The sequence below is a fragment of the Acanthochromis polyacanthus genome, chromosome 16 (genome assembly GCF_021347895.1).
Source record: "Acanthochromis polyacanthus isolate Apoly-LR-REF ecotype Palm Island chromosome 16, KAUST_Apoly_ChrSc, whole genome shotgun sequence".
Lineage (NCBI taxonomy): Eukaryota > Metazoa > Chordata > Actinopteri > Pomacentridae > Acanthochromis > Acanthochromis polyacanthus.
Window position 1 is genome coordinate 19,807,554 of NC_067128.1, and position 24,735 is coordinate 19,832,288.

General features: G+C 39.0%; 2 protein-coding genes across 5 annotated transcripts in view; both read right to left on the bottom strand.

Moving 5' to 3' along the window:
* Positions 1–127: 127 nt before the first annotated feature.
* pals1b (protein associated with LIN7 1, MAGUK p55 family member b) lies at positions 128–18,391 on the bottom strand. 2 transcript variants are annotated; one of them, XM_022213927.2, is made up of 14 exons: positions 18,133–18,391; positions 12,700–13,181; positions 11,150–11,358; positions 7,397–7,474; positions 5,717–5,836; positions 5,152–5,313; positions 4,266–4,343; positions 3,978–4,161; positions 3,312–3,380; positions 3,070–3,141; positions 2,259–2,420; positions 1,814–2,016; positions 1,421–1,531; positions 128–1,110 (listed from the first exon to the last, which is right to left on the bottom strand). In XM_022213927.2, the coding sequence occupies exons 2-14, from the start codon at positions 13,025–13,027 to the stop codon at positions 934–936; spliced, it is 1,953 nt and encodes a 650-aa protein (XP_022069619.2). In that variant the 5' UTR covers positions 13,028–13,181; positions 18,133–18,391; the 3' UTR covers positions 128–933. The 2 variants fall into 2 exon arrangements, with proteins under 2 accessions (XP_022069619.2, XP_022069618.2); XM_022213926.2 differs by having other exon boundaries at positions 5,717–5,929; positions 18,133–18,390.
* Positions 18,392–20,931: 2,540 nt separating this feature from the next.
* Positions 20,932–24,735, bottom strand: part of gphnb (gephyrin b) — a 127,144-nt gene continuing 123,340 nt past the window's right edge. For all 3 annotated transcript variants that reach the window (XM_022213928.2, XM_022213931.2, XM_022213929.2), the window contains 2 exons: positions 22,436–22,532; positions 20,932–22,231 (listed from right to left, as the gene is read on the bottom strand). In XM_022213928.2, coding sequence (XP_022069620.1) covers positions 22,098–22,231; positions 22,436–22,532 — 231 coding nt within the window. In that variant the 3' untranslated portion in view covers positions 20,932–22,097. The remainder of the gene's footprint in view (positions 22,232–22,435; positions 22,533–24,735) is intronic.

Below are 24,735 nucleotides of genomic sequence, written 5' to 3' on the forward strand. Positions count from 1 at the left end.
AAGCACTGTACAAGACTGCTGGGATGAAGTGTCTCTTGCAGAAAGATGGCGGCATTGTGGGGACATGAACTGGGGATCTTCTAGCTGCAAGGTGAAAGTGCTAACCACCGAGCCACTGCTAAATGTATCACTTGTTCACATGATTTTATTAACAAAATTGTCCTGGATTTGAAAACACTTTGCAAAGAAACAATACAGTATTTGTTGGACTACACTATAAGTGATATGATGCATTGTTCAAACAATCTCAGCAGTACTTTGCAGCATTACATACTGATAGTAGTGACAACCAGCTAGCAACGGGTTTGTATTCATAGCATAAAATGAGACACAACATATAATAACTCTGATGTTGGTGTGAAGGAAGTACCTGAAAACTGCAGGTTACAACAGATTTCTTTCCTGTATTCCTGCATGGAAGACAATGCTGCATCCATTTAGGCACATCTCCTCCGTTTGGTACCTCATGCGGTTTTGGCTTGAAGCCTTTTCTCAGGAAGCCATTAAAAACTGTAACATTAACACTGAGTTGAGTGTGCCATTGTAGGTATCACACACAAAATGTAACAATAAATTATTGCATCCTTTCATCTAGGAAATATATATTTACAATTATAAATTACTATTAAGAACAGAGTAGAAATATTTCTATTTGTATGATCAAATATTTTGCATAAAGCTGAAATAAAGACATTCAGGAATCGAAACAACAAAAATAACCCACAAAGACACACACCAAAAAAAAAAAAAAAAGAAAGAAAGAAACTTGAGTCCGTTTCCACAACATGAGTAACAATCGACTCCTCTACAAACGAGGAGAATGTGCAAGTGAAAATCCAGTGACGATTTACCACTGTCTGTTTCTTGGAACATCCGGTTTTGTTCTTCAGTTGACCCGTTTCTGAAAGCCCTTGTGCCGCCACTCGGTGACGTCTAGCAGAGCCAGGAGGTGGGCACCCACTGTGGCTCTGTGTCCAGTTTATCTATCACCCTGCGTAGCTCTTGAAAAGCCTGGTCTGGATCCGTGTTCACAATAGTTGCATCAAAGAAGTGACCAAAACTGTGCTCCATTTCACGAGCCTTTTCGATGACCTCCTTCAGCTCCTCTGGCTGTGCACAGAAAACAGAAACACTGATGAAGATAACATAATTCTTAAATTCTCTTGACAGTCTTTATTTTTTGAAATACTATCAATATTTTTACACCATTAATAACTGTGAAATCTGTTGGTGATTTCATCAACTGATTCAATATTCTTATTTCCTGACTATTTCTATCTATTTAGAGCAGCAGGCACAAACAGTCTGGTTTTACTATTTCCACTCTTATGAATTCCCTGTGAGTTGGAAACCAGTTTGCAACTAAATACTGGACTATAAATTCCTTCCTTGCGCAGTCTGAGAGCGCCTCAACTTTTACCTTTGGTGATTTTCCATCTGTGGCCAGCAGGGTGCGTAGTTGTTCCTGAGAAGCCGGAGCGATGAAGATGACATACGGCTTGAGGTTGGACGACCTCAACACCTGCAGCGACTGTCAGAAGGAAAACCAATTCCATCCAAATGAATAAAAACGAAAACCCAAGACACAGAATAGCCAGGATTAAAACATAGCAAAATAAGTCTAAGAATTCAACATTCTTTACTTTCTATACAAATATGTCATTTTAGTTTTGATCGAACCAAAAAAGAATTAAAGATATATTTAAATAAACCGCAGATCAAGGCTAAAATGGGTGTTGTAAATAACATGTTAAAATAATATTGAGTATTTTGATATTTGTCTCAACAGAAATGTAACTATTCAGTCTCATACCCTTGTGTGTAGGCAAAGCAAACAGATGCGTCCAGAGTTGATGATGTGTCGTACAGAGTCTGTGCTGGTGCCGTACAAGTTCTTCTCATACTCCCCAGATTCAATGAATTTCGCAGCCGCCAAGTCGGTTTCGAAGGCAGGACGACTTACAAAATGATATTCACGCCCATTCCACTCATTTGTCCTTGGGTTTCTGGTTGTGTCTGAACCGTGAAAAGGGACAGATCAGTTGGACTTACTGTAAAAAATACTCTTAGTGCTTAGTCCTTTATAAGTGGTCAGTTTAACTTCTTGTTAGTGTGACATTAGAAATGAGAAAATGTGCTGCGTGATATGTGAAAGGATTTACTTACTGAATCCTAAATGCATGTTTGTTTCTCATCTGAAATCAGTGATTCATATTTGATGTTGCCGGACTTGTTACTGTGACAAAATGTGGACTTACGTGGAACAGCAACAGCAAACTTCTCTGGTTCAAAGGACAGAAGCCTCCGACGCAGCTCATCGTGACCACTGTTTGTGGGGCCAATCAGGGCTATGGGGCGTTTGCGATTGGCAGGCTGGTGGTAAAGGGACATCTCCTCATAGGTCAGGATGTCATCATTGTCTAAAGAGACAGTTTGGGAGCAGTTCATAAAACATCCTCAACCTGCACACCAAATTATTTTGAACTCCTGGCCTGCTGTTCTGGAACTAAATATGACTAAACTCTGATCTCTCTGTGAATCTGTGAAAGAAGCAAGACACTTGAGACATTAATAAAATATAAAGCAGTAATATTGTCATTTGTGTGTTTATGTGAAGGTTTTGTCCTGAACAAAGGATTTTCTTCATTTCTGAACCTCTCAGTTCACAGTTTGTAAATGCTGGCTACTTAGAAGTATTCCTGGAACAGTTTGTGTGTCAGGCTTAGTATGTTTTCTAGTGTGTGAACCAGTAACACCACAGATCAGCCATTTAGGCACCTGCTGGGCACCTGTTGGTGCTTTCTCTGATCCTGTCTGTGAAGACAGGACTAATCTGATCTATGACACACCAAGTCTGGACAAGCTGCTGAGAAAAAGACAAGATGTGTCAACTCTAGCTAACGTGTGGGGCTAATACTAACCATGTGCAGACACTTGGCAGTGGCTCAGCATGGAAGTCTTTCACATGTGCTAAATGCGAAGTGACAGTGGTGAAGTCTGAAGTCTGAAGCTTTTAAATCAGATCGTTTGTCAAATCACTGAAAAGACAAAAGAAAAGAATCGTCTTACCAGTATTTTTGTTCAAGTTTGATGTGCTCTTCTTCCTTTGTTTCTTGCTCTTCTTTGCATACCAATGCTTCCCTGAACATGTAGTTGAAAAAAAGTACAAATGTAAAGGCAGATTATCATTTTATTTGGATACCATGCTCTAGATGGAGCACATTCTATTTTTTTAGTGGATGTAAAGTGTTTCAATTTGCAAATCATATCTTGTACATTAGCAGAAGTGAGTTTAAACGTGGTCTTCTTACCTTGCTGCTCTCGACTTCTGTCTGTTAAAGCTTTCTTTAAGGTCTCTCTTTGCTGCTGGAAGCTTTTACCTGCAAAAAAGAAAACACAGAAAATCACACAAATTCAATGTATTTACAAACAGGCAAAAAAGATAGCCCACTTTCTATTTCCTGACTTTCCATTTCTTTCCCGTGGTTAACCTAATTTTCTTCTAGCCATAGCAGGCATGGGCTACAAAGTAATCACAAATAATTCGTAGGTGTTTGCTTTAATCTGCTTGACAGGCCAGATGGGGACGATACCTGCCAGGATTGTCTTGCCAGGCTATTAGTCACTTTCAAGTACCATTCTGTGACTGGGTTTCCAGTTACTACAAGAGATGGAGAAAACTACTGGCTCCTCAGTATGATAAGATAAGCTGTCCTAAGTTGTCCTGTCATGTTAAACTCTCATTTCTAGTGTGGACACTGTGTGTTTTTCTTGATGGCATCAAGACCTCCACTGATGGACACGTGTCTCCATCATCTCTTCTGCATTTAATGCAAGTTAACTACACCAGTGTCACTACAAACAACAATAAATCTTACAATCATCTGTAATTGTTTCTAGATTTTCTTATATTTTTAGCAGTATGATCTGCCCTTGAGAATCAATACACTGCATGTTTAGCCCAGTTGGATTATTACCTGGAATGAGTCCAGCTAGGGGCTGGTTGTCCTCATCTCCGTCCCTGTAGGCCTGCCACCAATTGGGGTCATCCTGGCTGATGACATGGAGTATGTCTCCCTTCTGGAAGGACAGGCCTAGCTCTCGACATGGCACAAACGGGTCATCAGAGGGGTCGTAGTCAAAGTAAGCTCGGACGTGCATCTGAGGACAGGGTGTACAGTGTCAAAGCTGTTGTTGCATGCATGCAGACAGGCGATCTCATGCAAACAAACTCATTAGAGTGTCCACGTTCATTAGAGACTTACCACAGTCTGTCTGTACGGGGCTGGTTTAATCTGAGAACTTGGGATGAGAAGGAAGGTCAGAGTGCCCTGCATTTGTTGCTGTTGAAAAAAAGGGAATACAATAAACAGCAGGGACGCGCTCTGTTCTACTATTGGGAGCAATTTGGTCACACATGACCAAACACTGCTACATGAAGAAGCACCCTTTAAATTGACACAATTGGTATGTACAGTGCTTAATCAGTTTATTAGACCACCACCACCCAAGTGTGAGGTGTTTGCCTAAATTATTATTATTATTAAATTATTCTCCCTTAAATTAACAACAAAAAAGCTTCACTGGAAGGGATCTTTATATTACAACTGAATTTGTTAAGAATAAATGAGATCACATTACTAATATTTTTTTCCATTAAGATTGTGAATTTCCCTGGTGAGGGATCAATGAAGTTTATCTTCGTTTAGATAGTAATGTAGTAGTAGTAGTAGTAATGTTATCTTCAAATTAATGTATATATTTATGCGTGAGGATATTGCTAGTTATCTTCTCAGGTAAAAGACGCATGCTGCATAACTTCATTAACTTAATGACAGTTCTGAAATGCAACATGTTTATCAAACTAATTTGAATTTTTGCAGAAGTGGACACGCATTGTGAGTGAAAAATAATGCCAACACATATGAAAGAACAGGTGGACCAAGCAAGGCCTACCGCTTAACAATAAATTCTAATGCCCTTTATGACGTTAAAAACACATAATTTCAGTTTTTCAAGACATTTTAAGGTATAAAAAGTAACAAAGTCAGGTCCTAATAATGCAAAATAAAGCCAAAATGGAAGTAATTTCACATAATTTATTGTAAATATTTGAAAGAGCACTTAAAGTTACTGGACACAACTCCTCACCAGCAAGTCATGGACTTCATTGATATGTTTTCCACGAATCGAAATCCCGTTGATCTCCAGGATCTCATCTCCTTCACTGAGGAGGCCACTCCGCTCTGCTGCTCCTCCTTTCACCACACGACTCACCACCACACTGTCCATGTCATTACGTACAGTTGCACCCTGGTGACAACACACACATGCATGGAGTTCATACAGATGACAAAGGTGATCTCACTAAACAAGCAACACACGTCAAACACAATATCTTTTAAAATGATACCATGCAGATACACAAATCTAAAAGCAGAAAGAGCTGACTCACAAAGACACATGCTACATAGTTAGAACTACTGCATCAGAGCTAATGTCTGCCATGTCCCACTAATCCTGTGTTATGTTGTTCCTTAAGTTTTCATTATACTGACAGCTCTAACAAGTATCAACTAAGGTTTTTGAATATGAGTGCAACGATCCTCATAATCCTTTTTCTGATTATCTTTCTGTGGGTTTCCATCAGAATTCTCTTGCTGATACACAATATTCAGAATTCAGTGCGACACAAGACTGCTAGATTTGGTCTCACCAGTGGAGTGTCTCTGGTCTTCTCCAGTCGCACTAATTTAACAGTCTCTCCGAAGTATTGAGTCACACTTTCTTCTGCCATCTCCTGCACTGCCACACTGTCATGGGCCTGCATCAGAGCCTGCCACGAGAACACACACACAAGACATACACATAGGTGTAGACAAACAGTGTACACATACAGAAATTTACAAACGCATAATGGACAGAAACACTGACAGACATGAATACAGGAGAAGGCAGCATGAGACAAAGAGAATGAAGGCTGGCTGCTCTCATTCAGAACAGCTACAGTTAGCATGGAAATATGTATTTCCCAAATATTCCTAGTACAGTTGTTTTAAAATTGTTAATGGTTTGCCCTTGTTATATAAAACAATGAATCAGAAGTGATAGCAAGCAAACTTCCAGACTCCTTTCCATAGACATACAGCTGCTATCAGAAGCCTAGTCACGCCCCGTCTCTTTAAAAAGGACCAGTTCGTAGACCAACTTCTGAGTCAGTAATAATACAGAGATTCCTCCTTCACCTTATATATTATGACATGATAGATTAATTAATAACTATCCATCCATTATCTATACACCGCTTAATCCTCATTAGGGTTGTGGGGGGCTGGAGTCTACACCCTGGACAGGTTACCAGTCTATCATAGGACTACATATAGAACTCACATTCACACCTACAGACAATTTAGAGTTATCAGTTGACCTCAGCATGTTTTTGGATTATGGGGGGAAGCCATAGTAATGGAGAAAATCCATTCATTCACAGGAAGAACAAGCAAAATCCATGCAGAAAGATCCCAAAAAGACGGGGACGCAAACTAGGGATCTTCTAACCGCAAGCCAAAAGTGCTAACCACCAAGCCACTGTGCAGCCCACAATTAATAACTATCAATCCAAATTAGTTCCTGTATCCTGCAGCAGAGCGGAACTAAGAGAGCGGAGGCCCAGTTAAGAGTTGGTGTACACACAATCCATCTTAATCTTCGTCTGCATTGAAGAGTCAGAGTCCACTGCCACCAATCATCAAACACCTCTTGCTTCCTTGTTCCTGAGGAAACTGTCATAGAATACCATTAAAAGTTACAAGTGGACCTCCCTGTCTCACATGTCTTTATTAGTTTTGGATATAAAGCTGTTTACTTGTACTATACTCATATGATCCTCTACTCCCTTTAGAGAACCAGTCATAATCTGCTCCAATTTGTGTGCCAGAAGGTAGAAAACAATACATTTTTGCCAGTTCGAGGAGCACAAACATAAGATATGACCTTATCACAGTGTAGGTACAGAGACTAATCCCTGTATATTTCACTCTTTGTTGACACACAACACGGTATACTGTACAATGACAGCGCAATGGTAATGGGTATATGAAACTGTCTTTGAGTTGGTAAGCTGTTAAGTCGCATAGTTTACTGGTACATTCTATACTTAACCCTGACCTGTGACCTTACAGTATAAGATGTAAGACAAACAATTATCTTTTCTTTTCTGTCGTTTTACAGGAAAGCATAACCTCAATTATATTTCCAGTAGTCTGATTATCAGCACATTAACTAAATAAATTTGTAAATGTTTAAGGCTCTGCAAACTTGCTGAGTTTCAGTGATGCTGTTTTATTAACATAATATGGATCAAGGGGAGGTCACAGCTGGAAACTTGATCTCTGACCTGAAGATGAGGATTGGTGAGCAGTGCTTTAAGCTCCAAACCTTCCTTCTGCTGGCTGGACTGAAGAATCTTCTGTACCTAAATAGAAAAATGGGCACATCATGGTGAGAAAAATTGTATATCTGCTACTAAGAGGTACAGTAAGCAAGTCAAGTGAAATCGAATAATCAATTACCTATTTAAATCTTTATACCATCTTAACAGAACTAAAAATTGCAGTCATTGACAAAAACAAAACAAAAAACAAACAAACGTACCTTGTAATTGTAATTATTCCTGACAACTGGTACAAACTAGAGAAGACCGATTATCAACCTAGCTGATTATCCATTCAGGATATTTGCCACTTTTCCGTTTATCTGTGTTGTTATTTTTATTGACCGATTATTGATGTATTAAATGCGCTACTTTGGGTGTGATGCAGCCTCCTCTCTCTGTCTGCGGTCACTCTGTGGTCTCAGAAATGTCTCTCAAGCAGAGACTGCAAAATCTGAGCAAGAAACACAAGTGATTGCCACAAACCAGGACATTAGCTTCTCTCACTGAGGCTAAGGCTATGCTAACGGCTAGTGACTGAGTGATAAGGTAGCCACTGATTACCCTGAAACAGAGTCTGGGAAATAATAAGAAGTAATGCTTTAGAATATCGACCTTATTGTGCAAGAACAGTGACAGAACAGTGAAAAATTAAACAAGAAAAGCAATCAGAGCGCGCAGTAGTCCACCAAGCCTGCTCAGTTGTTGTATGATTTCCGACAGATGAAATCTTTAAACAATTCGTGGTCCACGGCAGTCAATTTGTAGTGGGATCGCAATCATGCAATCGCAATTGTGTGATCGTCAACAGACAGCTGATATAGTATTGACTTGCTGTCATAGTTACGGTGATTCCGTGCCGCTATCTCGCAATGATACAGAAATCCCTAACAAATCCATGGATCCAGACTATAAGCTGCATCACTGCTAAAATCTAATCACTTGGTCCTTGTGTCATTTCTGACCTTCCCTGAAAATTTAACTGAAATCTGTTTGTCCGTTTTAGAGGAATGACAAACAAGCAGACAAACCAATGCCGATCGCCACATAACTCTGCAGCGTAATAAATAAATATTGGCCTTTCTTGATTTCCATTAATCGGCTTCGGTATTGGCCCAGAAAAACCCATATTGTTCGACCCGCAGTGCAGACCATCGTTTGATCTTACTTAACTTATTTTGCATGTTTGTTCTTGGTACTCTTTTTTTCATGACACTGTGTTCAGCATTTCACTGACAACACTAGAAAAAAATTTAAGATGCATAAATATCTGTCACACTATTTGTGTATAAGTGTTGTCTGACTGGATCTCTAATGTGCATACATTGTACATGACATGTCAGTGAATCATTTGAGTAGCGAAATATTTGCATGTAAGAAAATAGTTTGAATTCTCTCAAATTTGCAAGAAAATAAAAACTTAACTGTGCAGAAACTTATGAGTAAATGTGCATCCATACAGAGGGCACTTACACATTGTTATTTTGTTTGCCGTTAAGTAACTCACAGGAGGTTTGTATGTTTTAAAGAGAGAGACAAAATGAGAGAGACAGAATGCTCTATATGCAGTCTGCTGTGAAGGAAATGCATAGATAGACAGACAGACAGACAGCTTTACAAACTATTCACTCTGTTCCATTTTTATTTGTTTCTCTGACACATGGTTCTATTTTCATAATTTGGATGCTTGTGCTGTCATTTAGAGAAACAATGCATTTCCTGTTTGTGGCCTGGGCTCTTCACAGAATGATTATAGCACGCCTTTTAGCATTGTGTTACTTTGTTCTTATGCTTCTTCTTCTTCTTCATCTCCTCTTTGGAGCTGAGTTCATCCATTATACTAATCAAAGCTCTCACTAACAAGGTGACGCACTTTCCCCTCCCCCTCAGCAGCACTGTGCTTCGGCCCACGCTGCTGTAAGCTGCTGGAGTTTCTTTTTCTGGCTGCCCAGATCCTGGCCTCCTACCTGCAATGTGCTGCACTGCTCAGCCAGCACCCAGAGCAGCTGGGAGATTAGTTTAGCCAGTGACAAATGTGAGCGTCACGCAGCACAGCCACTTAGTTTAGACACGCTGCAAACACTTCTTATGCACTGTTAAGCAGCCACTGCTAAGAGCCATGCCTGGTACATGAGTGAACTTACTCATTTACTGTGCATGGGAAGAAAAAGGAAATATCACATCTAACTGCTCTATCTTCAATTGACACCTGGAAGTGGAATAGCAGTTTTGTGGCAGTGCTGCTTGCTATAAACAGCTGACTGTGCTAAAAAGTCTGTATTACATTCCTTAATGTTACACTTATTTGAGGTTGACAATATGTCTACTGTGAATGTAGCCTGTCATAGATGTACAGAGGTTCTCTTATTTGTAGTAACTATATCACAATTTCAATCTTTCTGTAATATGTGACAGATTGCGTTTCACTTTTACAGAGCCACAAATCTGTTACTTTCCTTTCAGCAGAGACCAGCTGGCTGGTGTCTGGTCAGCAAGGACATCAGGTGTGGCATATTTTCATTGACTAAAACCTGAATACTGAAATGTTTTTTTCTCTCTGTCATTGTCTATACAAGCGCTCAGCAGAAGCCCCTACAAACTGTCAAATAGGAAACAGCAACTGGTTTGTAGGTCATTTAAATATAAACTCGTGTTTTTATACTTACTATCGTTCAAAAGTTTGGGGTTACTCAGACAATTTCACGTTTTCCATGAAAACTTACAGTTTTATTTATGTGCTAACATAACTGCACAAGGGTTTTCTAATCAGCAGTTAGTCTTCCAACACCATTAGCTAACACAATGTAGCATTAGAACACAGGAGTGATGGTTGCTGGAAATGTTCCTCTGTACCCCTATCTAGATATTCCAATAAAAATCATCCATTTCCAGCTAAAATAGTTATTTACCACATTAACAATGCCGAGACTGCATTTCTGATTCATTTACCATTACCTTCATTGAAGAAAATGTGCTTTTCTTTCAAAAATAATAACATTTCTAAGTGACCCCAAACTTGTGAACGGTAGTGTATGCACGAACCATTGGAATACCAAAACACATACTGGGGTTCAAATTTCACTTCTTTCTCTTGCTCATCCCTCTCCAAAAAATAGAGTATTTCCCTAACATCTTACCCTTTCTTCACCTGACTTCTCTGATTTACATTCTTCTACCTTGTGCATCTTTTTTGGCAGCTCACTCAATTTACACGCATGGCCTGGATCCTGCAAATCCCAAATTTTTGTTTTCACTCACCTTGTTGACCCAAGACAATTTACACTTCATAATTATTCAGGCTGATGTGACTGCTTTTTGGTTGGCTCAGTTGAATTAATCGTCACCTCAGCAAAGATTTTCCATTGTTTCATTGAGTTGTATTGGTTTACTGACAAAGGTGCTTTTAAAGTTAAAAAAAAAAAAAAACTAATGTAGTATAAACCATAAATTGGTGAGTACAATTGGAGTGCCTTCATGCCTGTATCCACAGACTACCTCCTCAGTAGAGACTACTTCTTGCCTCATAAGGTACAGAATGAATTGTGTTGTATGGTTAAAAAAAGAAGTTGCAAAGACTGATTCAACACTGTTGATTTTCCTTGACTGAGTATCTTTTGAAGACAGAAAACTCTTAGATCCACTGATATAAACTACATTAGGAAATGCAGATGTTTTAAAGTGTAACAACAAGTTGCTCTAAAATGACCATTTGCTTACTTCCTGGCAGAGGTCCTGTGCTTGTGCCGTGAGGGGTGAGGTGGGACTGACTCTGCTCATCTGCTGAGACACAATGCTGTAGATTGTGTAGGCATTCTTGAAGTCCTCCTTGGTAAGAAGCTGCATAATCAGCTCCACATCTTGCTGGCTCTGAGCATCAGCCAGGCAGAGTTGCACCCACTTCAGAGCCTGCAACAACTCTCCCAAATCTGAAAAAAAGAGCATAGATGGTTAGGGGAGCAGTATTACCAAGGCAATGTGAGCAGAGCAACAAATGAACATGAGCCAGATTGTTTTTCCCTTTAAGCTGTGCATGCGTTTTTTTAGTGTCACTGGTTTGAGTTAAACTGACAACAAATTTCTGATTTTAGTCATCAAACAAAGTAGAGCCTGATCGTTATACTGGTCAGCTGCTAATAATGGTTGTTAGTGGCCTATCACTGATATATCAGATATGCACCAATATGATTGTTTTTTTTCTGTAATATGTCTTTACAAAAAATTAACACATTCTGCCTGCAGCTGGTCCATTCATTACAGACTACTGTCAAAAGATAACATCCTGCTAAATCACATGTAAGTCTAAAGTGTAGTACTATCATGGCACAAACTCTGATGTTTTGACTGCTTTCTGTCTTTTTTCAATAAATAAATGCTGATGGAAAAACATTTACATTGCGGCTGGACTGGACATAGGGTCTTTCCAGGGTAATGTGCTGCCCCTGCTGCTAACACATTGTTGAATCTCAGTGTAATAAAAATATCTGTACACACCTAAATCAGAATGCACCAGAAGTTAAAAAGTATTTTTTAAGAGCCATGGCAAAAGGTAAAGCTCACCCTCCTCCAAAACCCCCAAACCATCCTCTGTTCTGCCACTTCAATAACCATTGTGTGCCCTTAACAGGCACCTTTACAAACTGGTGGGTTGGCCCTCCATTCACACCAGGCGACTCCAGCACTGGCTTTTACTCATCTACAAAACCCTTTCAGAGAAGACACTTCAAGGCCTCTCCAACCTCCTACACCCCTCCTAACGCAACTACCACCTGAGGTCCAGTGATCTAACGACACTCTCTATCCCCAAGGTTCGCACTACCTTTGGCTGGGATTCCTTTCGCTTTGCTGCAGCAATCGATTGGGATTCCTTCCAAAAATCTCTCAAACTGTCAGCTCTTTACATGTTTAAGCAGAAGCTGCAGCAGACCCTAGCTGACCGCTGCACATGCTGAATGGTTCTCAATGACTTCCTAGCATTAATATAGGTTGTTTTTAATTTCTGTTATGTGTCCATTTGTATATGAGCTGTTTGTTTGTTGTCTTTCTTCCTGCGGGGTTGTCATCTCAGGTCATCACTGTAAATGAGAAATTGTTCTCAACTGACCCTACCAGGTAAAATAAAGAAATGAAAAAAAAAGTGATTCTTTTTGTTTTCACAGAATTTTCAGAAAACACAGAACTCTATATATTTATCTTCTTCCTCCTCTGTCAATCTGTTTGAGCCCCATGAAGATCTTCTAACTCTCACTCCTGTTCTCCTCTTAACTTACCAACTACACGATCCAGAGTGCATGCGTCTTTGATGGACTTTTCCTTCCCCTCGAAGGTAGGATTGTCAATGCCCACTTTTGGGTTCTGTGACAACTTCTTAAGCCTCAGAGAAGCATTGGGGTCGATGTCATGCTTCCCCCTGCTGTCCTCTTCTCTCCTTTTCCTCAGCTCCTCCTGGTAATGCTGGATCCTCTCCATTTGGGCAGAGCAGTGTGGAGATTTGACAAATCTACTTTCCTCTCCTGGACAATCCACAGCCCTCTCCCTGTGGTTCTTGGACTGGCCTGAGGCCTCTTGCACATAACCGTTTATATGGGATGTAATCATCCCTGCTGCAGCAGTGTAGAGCTCAAACCACCCCAGCGTTTCCTGAGACTTGCCGAAACGTTATGAGGAACTGAAGACGAGACTGCTCAACTCAGGAGCCATTGCACATCAGTGGAAAATGTAGTCCAGTATGCTTCTTCTGTGAGCTGTCATCCTGGAATACAAACAGACACTTAGAAAGAATAATTTTAAAACACTTTTTGTTGACTTTTTTTTATGTTTAAGTGGTAAACAAAGTCAAGTAATCTTATAAACGTAACCTTAATGTTTCACAGAGGACAACAAAATGAAGCGACTGACAGTTTAAAAGACAACAAAAACACCAGAACAACAGCACTGTTGAGCACAAAACATAGTGGCACAAAACAAGTCTTGCATTTAAAACACTGGTTGAGAAAAAGTATGAAAGGCAGCAACAATACTTAAAGCGTGAAAAGGAAAAGTACTCCTTACGCAGAGCAATGTTCCTCGTCGTTGTTTCACTATGATGTAGGATGTTTTTAATATTACTTTTGCAATTATTGTGTATGTACTGCTGTAGATACTCAAGGCTGAACTGAGTTTGATTATACAACATAAGTGAGAAGATCCTTGTGCAATACCACTTCAGTGTCAAATGCTTTAAAACTGACAAAAATCGACAAGTGCAATATTTCCTCCTATTTACCATCAAAAGCAAATACTGTAGAAGTGGTATATTGAAAATACAGGCCACAAAGCAGGAACTCAGTGCAACAAAAGTGAATCCCCCTGTGATCCACGACACACAAGTTGCAATTTCAAGACTTGATTGTGAGATTTTGCAAAGCTTAAAAAGGACATAGAAAGACTGGTGACCACCTACAAACCAGTGGAAACATAGTCGTAACAGTAATCAGGAGGTATCAGAAGAAAAAAAATCTTATCTTTTCCTATGGCCTGACCCACTCCCTTGCTGAGGAAAATTGAGTCTGTTACCAAAAATAAAGGACCACATACAAAGTAGTAAAGAAATTCACGATTTGAATCTTAGTAATGAAAGGTGTACCCACTTTTCTTGAACAATGTCTAGACTATATTTCTGATTAATTTAATGTTATCCTCACTGAAAAATATGCTTCTCTTTCAAGAATAAGGACATTTCTAAGTGACTCCAAACTTTTAAACGGTAGTGTAGTTTTCGTTGGACAGGAGGTAATAAACAAGAATCTGAAATTTGTGAAGTTTTTTTTTTTTTTACAGGACTTTAGTTGTACCACTGCAATTAGTTTGGATGAAAACAAAACAGTAACAATGACTGGAACACAATGGCAGACAAGTAGCTACAAGTCTAGTACCCTATACTGGTAGGTTGGTCTGTTTGATACTTTGTGGTGTTTAACCCTACCCAATCCCCAGTCCAAACCATTGAAACTGATTTTAACCCCATCTGTATTTGACATTTAAACCAATTAAATTGCTGTGGGTGGGATTAAATGTTCAACATTGAACCCTGCCTTGTTGTGCAGGTTGTAGTCAGGAATGCTTGTTTGATACTATGTACGATTTTCATGGCAACTTCGAGCGCTGTCAAAATTCCTCATTGTTTCATTTTAATGCAAATATTTCCATGTACAGCCCAATACAATGTAAATCTGTTTATATTGGAGCCAAAATGATTAGTAAATATTTTTGCTTTAATGATTTTGAAAATGGAGTAAGGTCAATTAATTACAGAATTTTTCAAACTAAATTGTAAAATGCATTTTCTGATGCTAGTACCAACTTCTTAAACATGAGATTGTGCTAAATTTCCTTGAATGAAATGGAACTTGCTTCAGTTAAGGATTGTTTCAAATATTTTTTACATGTGTTCTCATGTTTTATAGGCCTGTTGTGAATGATATATAAGCAGTTTCTGACAAATGAATCTATCAATTCATCAAATAAAAACGTCCTAGCTACAGCCCTGATGTATAGCATCTCTGTCAGAACTTGAATTCTTCTGTTCATGTTCTGTTCTGTTTATCTTGTGTTTGTATGGACATGAGTAAGCTTTCCCCTCACTTCAAAAATACCACACTACCATTCAAAAGTTTGGGGTCACCAAGGCAATTTCACGTTAACCTCATCTCTAATCTGTGCTCTTCCAGCAGCTTACAGATCTTATGGTAATGTTCCTCCAAGTCTTAACATTGTAACATATGGAAAAAATAAACATTTTCTTGTATCCATTTCAGTGGGTTGTTTGTTGATCAGGGCATTTGCTCTTACCTCCTCTCATCTAACATACTCACTAATCCAAATCCTAACGTAGAAAGCTTTCTGGCCTCAGTCCCCGCAAATCCCTTCAGTTCAGCCTTCTACACCTGCCCCCAACTGTCCACCTGAGCAGCTTAATCAAAATATCCATCTGTAGACTAAAATGCCTACATAAATAAATAAATACAGTGCCTTTCATTGTAATGCACAACACCCAACTACTGCTACTTGATCTGCCAGTGTTGTTGACTTTGTTGTGGCTGTGGTGGATTACAATCTATTTTTAAGGAGGCTACATGCATTAATCTGGATTTGATAGTTTAAGCAAGAGCTGTTCACTTGGAGCTTATGTTAGTTCTATTTGTAAAAGAAAAAACAAACAAAAACAACTTGATCTACACTACCGTTCAAAAGTTTGGGGTCACCCAATAATTTCATGTTTGCCATGAAAACTGACACTTTTTTTCATGTGCTAACATAACCGCACAAGGATTTTATAATCACCAATTAGCCTTTCAACACTGTTAGCTAACACAATGTAGCATTAGAACACAGAAGTGATGGTTGCTGGAAATGTTCCTCTGTACCCCTATGGAGATATTCCATTAAAAATCACCTGTTTCCAGTTAGAATAGTCATTTACCACATTAATCTAATGTCATCTTCAATGAAAAAAACTGCTTTTCTTTCAAAAATAAGAACATTTCTGTGGCTCCAAACTTTTGAGCGGTAGCATATCTTTTACAACAGAATATCATGATGCAAGAAGAGGCAGTGAGTGACAAGTGAAAGTGTTTCTGTAGGCAAAAAAGGGGGATACACATGTAGCAAGCCAAAAATGTGTTGATTTGTCACTATATCTGTCTGTTGTGTAGTAATGACAAGGTAAGGCTCTTTTTTTCCACCTCTTAGTACTGTGGCATGAATACATTGCAGGTTTGACACATAGGTGCTGTCAGTTTTGAAAAATAATTTTCTAATTTGTCCTTATTGCTAACACTAACCAGATAAAGGCACCCATTTTATAGATAGAGAGAATAAAGATCAACACAGATTTGTAGCTGAAAATTACCTTTGATACTCATGTCATTGAGTCAGCCATTACCTCATGTCACCCATCACCACATGGCAGCCATCCCCTCTTCTACCTGCTTCTCTCAGCTAATTATGTCTGGTGGATCTATCCCCCTACTTTGACACCCCTCCCCTACAGATGCATTTAGCTGTGTTTAGAGTGGCGGTGTAATACTGATGAACTGCAGACTTTGCCAGCGAACCATCTGTTCCTGTGGGCTTAATTACTGTAAACCTGGGATCTCATGCTCTTTTCCACTCTCGGAGGCAACAGAGATACCTGGGTAGGACGCTGAGAATGAATGGAAGCGCACACACCCACCTAGATATAAACAATCGAGGCAAGACAAAAAGTTTGCATCCAGCTGCGTATATGTTTGTGAAAGTAAATAGGAGCGAAACGTTTCATGAGATGTAACTTACCTGAGCAGAATAAGGTGTCACTGGAAGACTAAACACGCGTAATCCTAACTCAAGCAAGTCTGGCATGAGATACTCCAGGATCACACAGAGATTAAAAGGCTATCAGAAGAGTTTGAATTAAACATCACATCTAAGACAAACAAACCAGCATATTTGATTGAATGACTATCTTTACTGAACAGGGTACTACAACTTTGTGTTGTTCTGCATGAAAGTGCTATACAAATAAATAAATAAAGTTTGAAAATATGTCATTACAGATGCATCAGTGGTAGCTGTCAGCATAAGCATTGGACATCGTCCTCCTAATATCCAATCCAGTTCACTGTGAAATGAGGGTAGCATCCTACACCAACCTGCTTTTTGTAATCCAGACACGACTCCTAATTTTGTGATGTCCTTCTCAGGTTTTCTTAACGCATTTTCCCACATATGACCTGACACAAGGGATTTCCTCTCAATCCCGTTAACATCCAAACGTGGAAAATGCTGCATGTGTAATTAAAGCATAACTGTAAGCTACTCTGTAATGCTCACAAAAGTAAATAAACAGAAAAAAAAAAAAGAAATCAGACAAATACACTTCTATTCAAAAGTTTGGGGTCACTTTAAACGAAACAGAAATACAGTGTAGACATTGTTAATGTGGTAAATGACCATTCTAGTTGGGAACGAATGATTTTTAATGGAATATTTACATAGAGGAACATTTCCAGCAACCATCAGTCCTGTGCGCTAATGCTATATTGTGTTAGCTAATGGTGTTGAAAGGCTAATTGATGATTAGAAAAACCTTGAGCCATTATGTTAGCACATGAATAAAAGTGTGAGTTTTCATGGAACATGATATTGTCTGAGTGACTACAAACTTATGAACGGCAGTATACTTGGTTTAAATTGTTTTTTAAAAAGTACTACTTACTTTCTAGCTTTACTAGTTTATTTTACATAGCCAGACACTGAGATACTCTCCACCTCTACTACAATTAATTTTCTTGAAAGTAATAATAGCCACTTCAATGATTAGTGAGGCAAGTTTCCGATCTTGTTATTCATCAGAAATAAATCAGAGCTTTAACAACGAGTGGCTGCCTGCCTGAGGTCAATTGTAGAGAGACTCGACGTAAAAACAACAGCTTTCCTATTGCCTTAAAGTGATTATCTGTTATGTGCAACTTTCTAAAAAAATGTACCATGTTCATAAATAGCGGCAATAACAGATGTAATACGTATGCTAAGAGTAAGCACAACTCTCAAAGCAAGCGTGTAAAACTGGATTCATTATTGCTATTAAGCGCAAAAGTAACAATAGCAGAGAGCTTAGCTTAGCCGCTAACGTGTTGCGTAGCCTAACGGTAGCCGTCCCGTAGCACACTGACGGTACTCACCGCTTCAAACAGCACGCTCAGCGGGCTTCGTTGACAAGAGTCTCTTCTTTTACAACCCAGCGCTCAGAAAACGTGAGTTTCGGTCAGACATGGGCGGACAGGAAAAGCTCAAGCTCTCTCCCGCTCTTCACAGGACAGCGTTCATCCGCTGCTGTGGGTTTTCTCCAGGCACAGTCGGGACACTTGTAGCCATTGCTGTGAAACTGCGCCTGTTGTTTTGAGTCGTCTCCTTGACAACACGGCAGCCCCAGCGCGCCCCCTGTCGCTCTGACACATAATGACCACAACCTCCACACAGCAGCAGCGTATCTGCAGCACCACAGGAAGACGTGCGCCTACGAGTGCAGCAACAGAGTATTGGACAAACTACAGCCAGTACTTTAAGAGTCATTCCAGAATTGGAGGACATTTGGACTTCAAAACTTTTGTAAAATAAACCTAGTCTTTTACACTTTTCTGCGACCGTACATATTCATCAATCACAGGTAATAAACTATCAAAGGCTTGATTGGCTCATCTTGCACATCAATGGTACCATTTTTTCCTATGTTTTATGTGTCATTTGGGTCATTCCAGAATTGGAGGGAAATTTTATGACCCACCCATCACATTTTATTAATCCATGTACAAAATACTAAAACATGGAGTTGTTGTGTAAATTTACTTGCCCTGAGACCAAATCTAAAACAACAACAACAACAACAACAAAACCCTAGGAGAAAAGAATGTTTGGAAATATTTTTAAAAATACCAAATAATTCTGGAGTTACCCCCAAAATGAAATTTTTCTCTTGTCCTAACCCCCTGATGACAAAATTAAATCTCAAATAAAACAGTTTTGGGATTTTTAAAAATCAACATAATATTTTAAATTTTATATATATATATATATATATATATATATATATATATATATATATATATATATATATATATATGTACTTTTTTGTTGCTGTTTGTCCACAAGTGAGTTTGTCCTCTTGGTCAGCAGGAACAGCTTGTTATACATCTAGCTTCTATTCCTGAGAAAAAGCTAACATTAGCATGGATTAGCAACCCTGTTACTGTGACTAGAGCAGTGTTAGCAAACAACAAATATAATATAGAAGAAAAATTGCATCATTGGTGTTTAAGCTGAGCTAATCAAGCCTTTGACAGTTTATCACCTATTATTCATGAATATGTAGCAGAAAATTGTAAAAGGGAAGGTTTATTTTTCAAAAATTTTGAGGCCCAAATGTCCTCCAATTCTGGAATGACCTGTTTGTTAATCCTACTCTTGAGCTTGGGGACTCACCATCCTTGTAATTTATTTTTGTTGGTTCACCTCCTAAATGTTTCTGCTCGGGGTATCACAACTGTTTGTTATTGTGTGTTTTAAGATGCTCAAATTCCACTGAAGGGTTTGTACCCATGCTGCACTGCAGGATGTTGCTGCAAGATAGGTTACAGATGCAGAAAGGTAGGACCTGCTAGATGTAAACCACACAGACAAACACATCACAAGAGGTGGCATGAGAAACATCCCATTACTTTAATATCTGGTTTTATACATACAATTTACAAGTTACACCTTCAGGTAGGCTTGAACTGACGTCTACTCATACAATTTACCTTTTAAAATATTTTCTAGTAAATATTTTTTGCACTTGAGAGTATAAAGAATTTGCTGTTGTTTTCTACAGTCATCCTCACACCAATCCCTTCACATTAATCACATTTTATACACATTCACAGTGATGCATTTAACTAAGTTCTTGTTGCAGTACTATTAATCATAACCAATTAACAACATCTACAGTCATTTTACTTTGCAGAGAAGAGCAGGAACTGTCTAATCTCATGCTGCCAAAGAAATATCTTCACCAAAGATGGAAGCTGCCTTTTATCTATTGTATTTTCACTTGGGGTTAATCTTTTCTGACACCTCTATGCTTAACCATTTTTACACATTTGCTCTCTACTGCCAGTTCCTGATTCTTAAATACCTACCTTCTCGGAAAGCCAAAGAGTTTAAACCCCGGGTGGTTTGCACCGATTCATTTAAATGCTGCTGATTTTCTTGTGTGTTGTAGAAGCAGTGGTTGGAAGATGTATTCAGACACTATAAGGAAAAGTAGCAATTCTAGATGATAAACTGCTCAATTACAATGTGAAGTCTTGTGTTAAAACCCTCACACAAGTACAAATATAAAAGTAAAAAGGTAGTTTTAATGGCTGAGAGTTCATGACATGGCGGAAGGACAAGAAAAGAAGACAAATCTGTATTCCATTTTGTTTGATTTCGTTGTGAAATGTAGGACAACTGTGTCTCTTTGGGTCCTAAACAGTTAGTTAAATGAAACCATGCTAAAAAAGTCAAACATATTTGAAATGTGACAAATGTTTATGCAAAATCTTAATCTGAAGCAATAACTGGTAAATATAGCTGTCAGAATGTGTAATGTGGGACAAAGTACAATATTTCCCTCTGAAATTTTGTTATTAATGGGCTGTAAAGTAGAAGCAAATCCAAACACTGAAGTAAAGTATCTCACAATTGCACTCAATACAGTGGGTTTAGTTACTTTTCTCCACTGCTATGGAAGGATGTTGCCTGAGATAACTTTTTTCCCCCCTGGAAGCCGTCATCTATATCACATTCACATTTGGCAGCTGTATTCACAGGGGTGCTCGGCTTATGGACCTTGACCGTGGCTGGTCAATAAGGTAAAACCACCATTCATTCAAAATTCATGCACTTCTCAAACCTTTGAGCTACTATGCTATCAAATGTTTAGCACCAATGAAGAACATCACTGTTTTTTCATTAGATATATTTTATTAAAAAAGGAAACTCAACAAGAACTTTTTTTTTTACATAATGATCAAGGATTTTTATTATCTTAGTCTCTTTCATCAGTTTCATATCATTACAGAAAATGTTATAGTACAGCGTTGTTCAATGTCTCCTCATTGCTTAAGTTTAGTTTCCATAGGAGTGCTGGTCACATATATCTGTACAATATGGTTCTTATTTTTTCTGTACATTTTTGTGAAGTTGGTTAAAAAGGCTGTCAGCACTTAAAGAAGCTGTTTCTTTTCTTTGTTTTTTTCTTTCTTAAATAGTTGATCAAATAAAATATTATTTTTCCCAGGTTCAGCTCACCCCTGGTGGGGTCACCATGAATATAAGGAAGCTTCAGGGTCTGGGCCAACTGGGGTGTGCCCCCTACCTCCCCCTCCCAACACCACTTCTTCTCTGCCCAGGCATTTGGCACTGCGCACATAAACAAGACTCACAAGATAAACAACAAGCAAAGCTCTTTGTGAAGCCATTATGATGCATACTAATGAGAGAAAAACATAAGTGTCACCTTGATGGGCGCTCAAAAGAGGAAGTGGCCTTGATGTGCCCCCTCTTCCATTTGGCTGAGCACCATGGGAAATCTGGAGCCTTCCTCAGTGTTTTCTTCATTTTCAAAAAACAGATTATTTTTTTCCACTAATGATGAGAAAATAATAATTTTCTTTTTTTTTTTTTGTCCTGGCAGGCACCTACAGCTGTCTATTAAAATGCTACTTCTATAGATAAGGTCTAGCGTTGAACACACAAAGCAATTGCAATGAAAGGAACAAAGTTGCCTTAATATAATAATGATAATAAGAAGAATAATGATAATAATAATAATAAGAATAATCATAATAATATATTACAGAATAAATCTCTTTTTATAATTAGATTTTTTTCATTAAAAGTTATATTTTCTTTGTTTGAAATACTATAATCTTTTTAAATTAATTTTTTCATATGTATCTAGGTTGTGATCAAGATGTTGACTATACCTCAACGTTATCCAAATCAATAAAAACTAGCTGTGCCGTTGCATATTACAGAATAGTCAATGATATGTGGACATGCACCGTGAACCACCCATTCCAACCCTCATTATATGTTGCCACCTCTCTGTCCCTCTGTGATGACATCATAGCCGGCCGATAACCATGACATCAACCACCTCGCCCTTGTGCAGCTCCACGTATTGCTCTGTTTTTGGAGGTAGCATCAGGAGCCCGTTAGCGCTGCGCATACTCATCAGCCTGCTGCTCACCTGATTCCCTGTAGCACATCAGAGGGCAATAAAAGGGGAATACTTGAAATCAGACCTCTAAACAGCTGAATAGGGAAACACTTTGTATGTTTCTGTGTTTCAGAAATTCAACAACATATGCCATGAACCAGCAAAAAGTTAGAGTCTAACTGAGGTGTGGTTGTCATAGAGCATTCTTCAGGGTGCTATTTTTATGGGTGTTGATTTTGTACCTGTGCTCTGTGCCCATGGCAGAGGCTCCTGGTGATGCCATGTCAAAATGCAGCGGTGGTATTCAGGGCGAGGGTCCAGCTTCACATCGCAAGACAGCTAGAGAAAAATATGTCAGAATGTTCAATTACATACATCAACACCCCATCTTTGTCACCATGGGCATGTGTCTGTATTACTGTTTCACATTCACAATTAATTAATCCTGGAACCGGGAATTCCCGGTTTCCATATCTAAATTGGAATCCAGGTATCCGTTAATGGGAAACAGGGAAAAAATCGGGAATGCGCTTGTTTCATTTTGCAAGTACTACGTGTACAAAAGGACCAAAAATGGAGACAAGCAAGATCAAACACTTTCCCAGGAATGTCCTGTAAGTTGCTTCCCGATTGAGAAATTGTTACATTCTGTGTCTGAACTTGAAGTAGCATCAACGTGCCACCACTATATTCAGTTGATAAAACAATTAATTTGTGATTATTTGCAAATAGACACCCTATGACATCCCATATACATTTAGCCAGCCTTGTCAGAAATGGCCTCTCAACAGAACGCGTGAATACTTCATTTGCCAAAGTGTTTATAAACCGAAGTGCAAAAAATATTCTAAGATCTTGCTGACTGCAGGGGGCTCAACAGGAGGTCTCGAGAAGCATATGAAGTTGATGATGTCAACATAAAGCAATCAAGTAAGGAGTCCAAAGCATTAGCTTCACAAGATTCCCAACCCATTATGAAGCACAAGGTGTTGATGGAGTCATTTGTCCAAGGTTAGAAACAATTATTGGCTGAAATTTTGGCGGGGCTTGCATCGCTTGACAGATTTTCAATGCATGCAATATGCAAAAGTGACTGCATCAGAAAGTCTCTTAGTCGAGATGGGCAAGATTTGACATGGAATCCTTCAAATACCAGGATCCTCATCTCAAAAGACTCCAGTAAAATACACGAAGAGATGACAGAAGAATTCAAGAAAACAATGCAGAGTGGAGAACGTTTCTCTCTTACCCTGGATGAGTGGACCAGTCAACGAAACCGGTGCTACCTCAATGTTGATCTTCATGGAAAGGGTAAAGCCTTCGGGACTATCCCGAGTGATGGGACATTTCACCTCAGTGACAATGGTAACAGCAGTCAAGAACTGCTTGTCGGAATTTAACACAGAGCTGCAAAGTCAATGCGTGATAGCAATGACAGATGGTGCCAGTCCGATGTTAAAATTTAGTAGAGTGAGGCCTACATTAGCAGTGACCTGCTACGGTCATGGTATTCATCTTAAAGTGAGTAACATTTTATACAAGAAAACGACAGCTGATATCACATTACTCAAAGTTGAAACTCATGAAATGGATCAAACAATGATGGAAGATGCAGAAAATGACGAAAGTGTTGGTGATTCAGATGATGATGATGTTGAGGATCATGGCCCTGACGTGCTGATAGAAGACTGTGAACTTCACCTAAATGCCAACTATACACATCTGTTGGGGACAGCTCGAAAGGACTTCAAGACATTCAGGAGAGGTCTGCTGGATGAAAAACTGCAGGAATATGTGAAACTGTGAAGAATTAAAGAAAGAACTGAAGCTAAAGTTAGACATAAAATTAGTCTGAACAGCATTGAGGAAATGTTTTCCAGGTATATCAAACTGCGACCTTGTATCAAGAAAGCATTCATTGATTTGAAATTGAAATTCAAGGTGTCAGAACATGAGTTCCAGGAGGTGAAAACAATTACATTGCCCTGAAACCAGTGAGATTAGCAAACAAAGCTCTCTGTCGACGAGATGCAATGTCGACAGAGAAGAAGGAATCCTGAAGTTCCTGTTTGCACAGCTTGCAAAACAAAAGAACCACTTCAGCCGACAAGCCTATGATTGACTTAAGGAGTGGAAAAAGCAGCGCAGAGAAAAGACCCTCATTTCTCTTTTGCTGTACTTGCATGACCCAGACGTACAGAATGATTCTGATGATGAATTATTCAACCTGTCATCCACTGCTACAATTCTTCGACTTGCGAAAACAGAACTCCTTTGACTGCGCAATTGACAAGAGCAACCAGTGGAAAGGATGATAGACAAGCCTGAGGAGTCCAGTTATGAACAAGAGTCAGACCCACGCATGGAAAAGACACCAGAAGAGGAACTCTGGAGATATATAGACAAAAGTGCCCAAAGAAAGACAGATGCAGAAGCTTTGATAATGACACCCAACATCAATGCAGAGTTCAAACTTTTTGATGCCAACAAGAAGCGCACTCCCAAATTGGAATTCCTATACCAGACACCGCTAACTGCACCA

Bases quoted from the DNA above. Each gene is read 5' to 3' on its own strand.
- pals1b (XM_022213926.2), bottom strand. From the start codon at position 13,027: ATGATTACATCCCATATAAACGGTTATGTGCAAGAGGCCTCAGGCCAG. The intron at 7,475-11,149 runs GTAAGCAAATGG...TTTTCTATTTAG, and splicing joins CACAGGACCTCTGCCAGGAA to GTACAGAAGATTCTTCAGTC. The intron at 4,344-5,151 runs GTGAGGAGTTGT...TTTTTTCAACAG, and splicing joins ATGAAGTCCATGACTTGCTG to CAACAAATGCAGGGCACTCT.